This window comes from Pinus tabuliformis, chromosome 5_1 (assembly GCF_031772625.1).
Source record: "Pinus tabuliformis cultivar Carrire ecotype Pingquan chromosome 5_1, CPIR1, whole genome shotgun sequence".
Lineage (NCBI taxonomy): Eukaryota > Viridiplantae > Streptophyta > Pinopsida > Pinales > Pinaceae > Pinus > Pinus tabuliformis.
Window position 1 is genome coordinate 209,906,882 of NC_142305.1, and position 8,604 is coordinate 209,915,485.

At 36.6% G+C, this 8,604-nt stretch overlaps 1 protein-coding gene and 1 pseudogene across 1 annotated transcript; both read left to right on the plus strand.

Annotated features, from left to right (window-relative positions):
* Positions 1–282: 282 nt before the first annotated feature.
* Positions 283–902, plus strand: LOC149164136 (putative pectinesterase/pectinesterase inhibitor 64). Its single transcript, XM_089430865.1, has one exon. It carries the CDS (start codon positions 284–286, stop codon positions 746–748), a length of 465 nt encoding a protein of 154 aa, XP_089286991.1. The 5' UTR covers position 283; the 3' UTR covers positions 749–902.
* Positions 903–3,244: 2,342 nt separating this feature from the next.
* LOC149164137 (putative pectinesterase/pectinesterase inhibitor 51 pseudogene) lies at positions 3,245–4,468 on the plus strand (annotated as a pseudogene).
* Positions 4,469–8,604: the final 4,136 nt, after the last annotated feature.

Genomic DNA, 8,604 nt, shown 5'->3' on the forward strand with positions numbered 1-8,604 from the left:
TGCTGAGCTGGGGAAGGGACAGAGATGGAGATCCCCAGGACAGATAACGCTTTGACAGAGTGGTTGAATCAGGGGAGGCAGGCCTGCCCCTTGAAATCCGTCGATTACTATCCTTGCTCGAAGAAAACTTCTGAACACTCCAACCAGGTTAAGATGGCAGAACTATAAGTCACTACATTGTTTGATTATATTTAATTTATTATATATAATCAAACAATGGGTTTTTTTGCTGCTTCAAATCTCGCTGAGCAGCCGCTGTGCAACGTAACCTGTTCTTACAGTCATGAGCTTGACCAGCAATGCCCTTAGCATGGTAGATGCTCTGGATACATACGGACAGAATATGGTCCTATGGAGGCCTCCAAAAACAGAGAGATCATCCAATTCCTCTAGTACTGCAGATTATTACCATCATTATAATCAAATTTGGGATGTATTAGAGGTTGATAAATTGGTTCCCGATGTGACTGTGTCCAAGGATGAATCCTCTATGAGTATTCAACAGGCGGTGAACAGTGCGCCGGATAAATCTAAGTGGAGATTCGTGATACATATAAAGGCTGGGGTGTATAAGGAGATTGTTAGGGTTCCTCCCAGTAAAACTAATCTTATGTTTGTGGGTGATGGCATGGGGAAGACTATGATCACGGGGTCTATGCGTGTGCCATCCCTGCCTGGTGTTCCAAGTACATATGGCTCTGCAACTGTTGGTAATGCTCATCATTGTTCCTCTTCCTCTTCATATTAAGTTGGAATTTATTTCTTTGCCTGAGTTTGGTTTTGTTATTGTGTTTGATCATGGTGTGGTTCCTGGCAGATTTGAGATGCCTTGAATTGAAATTGGAAAATCTGCTCTTCCAACATGTTTTGATCATTACACATGGTTCTTGCGGACCACATCCCTCTGTGATTTTTCAGGTCAACCTTAGTCCATATTCTCTCCTCTCTCACCTTTTGTCACTAATTCACCCTAAGAGACATTAAAAGAGCTGTTAGGATCTTGAGCACCAGCAAAGAAGTAGATGAGTAAGGTCTGCAAGTTGAATTTGCATTGGCTTTCCCTCTTCATGGTCTCAAAATATCATCCACCCCATCTTCCAATTGAAGGATATTTCTGATAGAAATAATTACAGGAATATTATGATTGGGCGTGCCTTTGTTGAACTCTATGTTATGGGCATGAACGTGTGGCTTTCTCAACATATAGAGAGGAACAAATTCAAAGCTATGGGGCAACCAAGTCTTAGAAGAGATTATGAAACTAGTGACCACATTTTTAGCCTGTGTGCTATTATCAAGGAAGCTGACGTCCCTCATCTAAAGTCCTGTTGCTTTGTGGATTTTCAGAAGGCTTTTGGACTCTGTTCCAAGGGAATTATCGTTTTGGAGACTACGTGAAATTCGCATCTTTGAGTGTCTCATAGTTGCTTTCATGAAATTCCATGGGATATACATTAATGGGTTAGAGCATAACCGAGCGAGTACTTCCACAAGGGAGATGTTTACGTTTTACACCATGTTTTGTTTACCTTATTCTTATTTGCAGAGGATCTGATCCTTTTAGCCTCCTCCCCTAGGGACATTCAGAGATAGCTTGATGCCCCTGCCAATGTGATGGTCATAGAATGATGGTGGTGAACCTTAGTGAAACTGAGGTTGTGATTTAAATATCCAAGAGCACCCTAACAAACTTCCACTTCTTCTTCAAAGGAAGCGAGGTGGAGATTACCATTGCTTATACATCTATGGGATCTGATCCATAGCCCTTAGGTTTAGCTTAAGGCATGTCTTTCAACCCAAACTTAGAAAGGGTTATAGGTCTCTCTCCATGCTTGACCGACAATACTTCCATATGCATTTTCAGGACATCTCTTCTGAGATGCATTTTTTGACACAATTAACAGACCTATAGTACTATATGGTGTTGAAATCTTGGGGCCTACCTCGTTACCACCTGACTGCGCGCAGGCTGAGACAGTCCAATTCCTCATGCTACAGTGTATGATTTAGCATAAACAAACAGTTCCATAACCCATTGTACAAACAGTTTGGCATTCATCCCTTTTTCCTTGAGAGCATTTTTGGACTTGTCTTCTTTCTTCACGGGAAACTCCTATCTGGCCCTTTGCCTTTTTTAGATTGCCTCCACAGGCCCCTTTGTCTAGTGAATGTGCTGTTTTTTTAAAGGCGTCTTCAGTTCTTCAAAGAGTGCCTCCCTCCTTTTAGCTATTCTCTAGATGCCCTAGTGACATCCTAGCCCCTGAATGGAGATAAACATGGATATCAAAGAGGACGTCTATCTACAGTAAATTCAGGTCACTTGGATTGAATCCCACAACGGTTTCACAATCAAATGACCTTCTACTATGATCACTTATTGTACAAGTATGATCTAGGAAGCAATTCTCTTTGATACATTTGCAGATTTTTATGGGTCTTCTTGCAGAACCCAAAGGGCTTTAAATGCTTGTTCAATTCTGTGCCCAAGGAATCCACTACCATTGCTTCCAATTCCTTCTGCATGGACATAAAGTGTGCCCTTTCTTCCATGTTGCTAAGAACTACTGGATAAAAATGCCAAACCACAACACTGAGGGCCTGCATGCTGGTTAAACATAAAAGCCTGAGGAAAGGTAGAGATTTGGCTGACAAGACTTCTTTGGAGACAATCAATTGTGAAAATGACCATCCAATTAATGAGAGAGAAATTTTCTACTTGAGTTCAACCCAGATTAATTCCCTTGCAAAGGAATGCTGATCTAGAAAGCATCAACAAAATACAAATGAGAGGAGAAGGAAACAATCAAAATCCAGCAGTGCTTGGAATGCAATCCGTCATTTGCAAGGGAAGCAATAATGCTTTTCTTCAGATTGTAGGTTGCTGAAAAGAAGAGAGCAATAACATTTATTTTTGCAGATTCTGCACTTCTTTCATCCTATTAAAGCAGCAAAAAAAATAATTATCGTTTTACATTTTAAGAATAAGATATTTGGAACCCTTTCATATGATAGGTGTAATGTCTTTCAACATGCATTGGGGTTTGTAAGTTTGAGAAATTTCAATGGGCATATGCTAAAATCGGATCCTCTGTTTATTCTGATAACTAGATAAATATGTGTATGCTATTTCTAAACAAAGATGGAATTTAATACTTACAATTACCATCGTTCTTTGGTTTTGAACTCTTATCAAAGGAAAATTCAATCAATCCATATTCCTCGATCCCACTAAATCTCGTTTTAGATGTTGAGGATTGCTAATTTATTTGTTTTCACAATTGCAGCTGTAAATGTTGATGGCTTCTTAGCACGGGATATAACATTTGAAAATGCAGCAGGGCCAGGTAGTCAACAAGCGGTAGCCCTAAGAGTAGATAGTGATCACTCTGCCTTCTACAACTGTGCCTTTCTTGGCCACCAGGATACATTGTACACTCATATTCTTCATCAGTTCTATAGAAACTGCAGAATAGAAGGCACTGTTGACTTCATATTTGGAGACTCGGCAGCCATCTTTGAAAACTGTCTCATTCTGCTGCGTCCTCGTCAAATAAACTCAGACAAAGGATCATCAGATCCTGTCACTGCACAGGGTCGAACAGATCCAGCCGAGCCCACAGGATTTGTTTTCCGTAACTGCACTATCAATGGAACTGAAGAATATATGAGGGCTTACTATGCCAACCCAAAAATTTACAAAGGCTATTTGGGTCGGCCATGGAAGATGTACTCCAGAGCAATCTGCATAAATTCATATTTGGGAGAGGCCATTAGCCCTGAGGGATGGATGCCGTGGATAGAGGACTTTGCTCTTAACACGCTTTACTATGGGGAATACCAGAATTATGGGCCGGGGGCTAAGGTTTCTGGAAGAACGCCATGGTCTAATCAGATACCTGAGAGAAATGTAGGAATGTATACTGTTGGAAACTTTATACAGGGAGACGAATGGCTGCCAGATACAATCAATTAATCCAAAAACAAAGGTTGGTTACTATGCAATCTTCTAATGCGTGATTTTCTTCTACATTGTTGTTGTTCCCTGATGATGGTGAAGAATTCAACGGGAAGCAATGGGACTAAAAATTCTCAGACAGTTGCAACCCAAAAATCCATGAGCCACATTGTTTCCTTCTATCACTGTTTCATCTGTCTTTGGAGTATTGCAATTTCAATCTGCTATGAAGGAGCCACTTGCTTTTCATTGGAGGAAAATGTTATTTGTACTTGTCTGCAATTTTTACTGCACTATTTTGATCGACATTGATGACCAAAATGGCAGAATAATTTTGTACCTGGTGCAGAGGAAAGCTGTTTTGTTACTGGGAAAGTTTCAACGCAGCACTGTTTTGTGATTGGGCGAATCCTCCCGCAGTTATGTTTGAAGCATGGGATAAAACTTTTGGAAAAATGTTATGAACTCTAAAGGTTTGGGTGTCTGTATTTGTTGTTGTTTTTTTTTTAAATCACGAAAATTGGTTGAATGAAAATTACAGGGATTTATTGAACCACCAAACATAATATTGACTCTCAAGTTTTAAGTAGATATCATTCAAGTTCTCAATATGTTCTTAATATAAAAAAAACATGCAACTTCTTATACAGGCTGAGTGTAAGTGCAGAGCGATTTGGTGAACAGAAGCAAAAACCAGTCTATCGGTCAGCTTTCTGGTAATAGAGGACTCTACGACAACATTACAGCATACTTTTTAAACTAACCAAAAGACTTTTAAAAGGCTTGAAATAAAAACCGGACCTAGAAAGTTATAAAAGTCTGACCTTCCTGGTATAAGATACAAAGTATTATTAACCCCAGAAATAAAAAGACAACTACAATGAAGAATAATTTAAACATCGTTGGAACTAATAGATTCTAGAACAATATAAGTTTTGATAATACTTTGATCATTTGAAGAATAAGGTACTTAATTTTTAACAGCATGTTATTCTCGACAACGTCATGGCTTATTCTGTGTGACAATTTGCATACACTCTCTTTGATTTTTCCGAGGAGTGATGTTATTCAAAATATATCTCCCTGTGGGTGTCCTTATGCTGCACACAAGCAATGATGCAGTCACTTTTTTCAAATTTATGTATGTTTATCGTTTCCATCCATATGATTGTCTTCCCATGATTTCTAAGATGTAATTGAGTTTATATCCATCCAATTGTATTATAGGCTCCTAAACCAATGGTAAGATCAGTTATTTTAGATTTGCTGACAGGACTAGATAGACACGTGGGATAAATCTTATATTTATAGTATACTCCTCTTTAACGTTATGAGTTTGTACACATGTTTTAACACTTTCTCAGCTCTCAATAAAAATCAGAACATTGTGGAATTCTTTTAGGATCAGAAGCAACGCTAGGGTTGGAAAAAGCATGTAGCACTTATAATGTATCAAACTTAAAATAAGCCAGAAGTCTCCATTTTATCTGGGATTCCTCTTTGTTCATCCCTTGTCTGACACTAAGGTATATAATGTTCTGAAAAGTCTCATTGTGATATCCACTCATACATGCTAGACAGTAAGGCACACCTCTGTGTTGCGATTCAATTCTAGATCCATAATTGTTTTTGACTTTTATTGATTTTTCTTTGTCAAAAATGTAGATTAGCATTGCCTCGAATTGGCCATTTGTTGATGATAAAAAATAAACACCGGTAAAGAAACAAAATTGCATAAAATTTTGACTTCTTTCTTCTATGCTGTTGTTTCTTATGTCATTTGCATAAAATTTTGACTTCTCTCTTCTATGCTATTGTTTTTCATATCATTGCCTTACGGCGTTTCTTTTGCAACATGTGGTGCAAATGCTAGTTAGTTCATTATGCCGTTAAGGTAGGAAAGACAAATTAACAACACAAACAATATTTTTTTTCCCGACGATGAATGTTATCTTTAAAATATCTTATAACACGGGTGTGTAAAAAAACTGAGCGTAAGTTCTAAATTAGAAGAATAAGCTTAGGCTCACCTTCATAAGTAAACTTGGTTACATCATAATTTTTTAAAATTTACATTGTATTACATGTTATTTTATTTTATTTTATTGATTTTTAATATTTATTCTATTTAAGTAATCGAATTTTAGACTAATCAAATGATTTTTAAAAGTAAATTAATTACAAATTAAGTTATATTTGTATTTTTGAATTTTATTTTATTAAATCGTTTTGTTTGTTTTTGTTTTTTAATAGTTGAAAATGAGTAGCATTTCTATATGCATGTTATAGTATCTTTTATTATCAATTATACACTATTATTATATTGTTTATAATATATATATATATATATATATAATTCGTACTTATAGCACTTATCAACATATGTTAATTATATTTACTAATGTGGTTATGCATGTTATTGACAGACGTTGAACGTATATCAACCACATTTATTAATGTAGTTGCGCTAATATTTTATCTAATTAATCTAATTTTTAGGATAATCGAGATATTTTTATTTTTGAATTTTTCTTATTAAATTTAGTTTTCTATTTTTTTAAAACTCATTAAAGATGAGTAGCATTTCTATATACATATTTTCATGTTATGCCAGTCTTTATGCCTATTTTAATGGTTATTGTTGATAGGAAGAACTTCTTTATCACAAAAATAATTATCAACATTTTCATCATCAATAAAAAGAAATATGAAACAATAAAAATACAAACATACATAATTTTTTTAAGTATCTAAAATCATTATTACTATTTTACATTCAACATTTAATACTAAAATATAATTAAGAAAACATTATTATTATTATTATTATTATTATTATTATTATTATTATTATTGAGGAAATGGGTAGCAATTTTATATATCAAAACTGGAAACAGGTCGGGTCCTTTATATTCAAAATTTTCTATGATTCAAAGATTTGCAGAGATAAATCATAAGAGTATATGATGCAACCCCTATTATTTATAACTATTCTACGTACAACAGTTATACTATATTTTCTCCAAAAGACCCCACAAAATTTTACAAAACGACAAAACATATAGTCTATAAAGGAACTGTCTACCCACTGCTTTCCATCTTCTCTAGTGGGTTGTCCTCCTGGATTGATTCCACAATTTGACTAGGTACCAGGATCAAATTGGACCCACGACACCCCTGTTTTGCCTCCTTGTTTTAGCTGCTACAACTACCCTCCAAAATTTTGCCCATGCTTTGATTTTGGATGCTTCCTTTTATCCACAAGAGCTTATCTTCTATTGTCATCAAGTATTCATGGTATGTCAAAGGCTTATCTTTTATGCATGATTTTTATAGCTTGTTTTGATCTCGATCTAAATCTTCTAAGTCACAAGAAACCTTCTGACTTGACCTTATAGCATTAATGGGCTTGCCTCTAGAAACTGCTCAATCTTGGAAGGCATGCCTGCCTTGCCTCCAGGAATTGCGCAATCCTTCTTGGTAGGCCAACCTTGAACTTGAGAACTACACAGTTTTGGATGGCAGCCCAACCTTCATGATGGAAACTGCGTAAAGAATCCCTCGATCTTAGAAACTGCGCAATGCACTAAGTCAAGAAGTTTCCCAGTCCTCGTGAATTGCGCAATTCTTCTTGGCAATGTGCATGCAAGTTTCCTGAAAAGGAAAAGAAAACAAAAACCATCCCTAGAAAATAGGGATCCATTAATTAGTTTCCTGAAGGTGGCACACTTACTATTTTTTTAACTTTCTGCCAAGTGTCACTTTTCCCTAGATTTTAGGCATGTGCATCATAAGCCTCAATCAATTCAGGTCTATTTAATTGACACCCCTAGAGCTCATTTATACATTCGATCTTGGATCTCTAACATTCCCAAGGAGATCAAGGATCTTTCAGTGGATTTGCGGTGCTTTTCCGGGTGAGTTTTGCTTTTGTCGTCTTTTGTTGTTTTTTTCATCCCTTTTTGTTGTTTGACTTCTGTGAGTGTTGTTTAGCTCATTTATTTTCATGGTTGCTGGAATTTTAATGTATATTAGATTGTACAAGTGTTTCTTTGGTCCTTTGTTTTCCTTTCACAAGTGTCACATTAGTTTTCTTGTTTTTTTCTCATTAGTGGTTGCCATTGCAACAACTCTTCTTGCATGTTTGTTTTTCCTTTTGCATTTTGATCTTCCACACTTGTTTTGCAATGATATATCCATAATTATTCCTATCTCCACTTTAACATGCACTATCACTGAGATATGTTTTATTCCCACACTCTCACTGGATAGATCTGCTCATCCCTTGGCCAATTTTCACCTTGTCTAGCTGGGCATTGTGCATGTCTAAGGCTCAAGCTCTCAAATTGGCCTTTGAGACTTCGGAATGCGCAGTACATGCTGACTCAAATGTGCATTGAATAATTCCATGGTTCAGGCATGCCACCTTGGCCACTAAGACTGAGCAATGCACAATCTCTCCCACAGTCTTCCTAGGCTGGACTGCGCATTGCACAATGTCTAGCCTCAAGTTGCATCACTAGCTGCTAAGACTACGTAATGCACAATTACCTCAGTCATCCTCCCTCCCTTCACTTCCATAATTGCATAATTTTCCGAGTCAATGCATGTGGTTGTGCCTGGTCTTGCTTTGTAAGTTGATTTGTTGA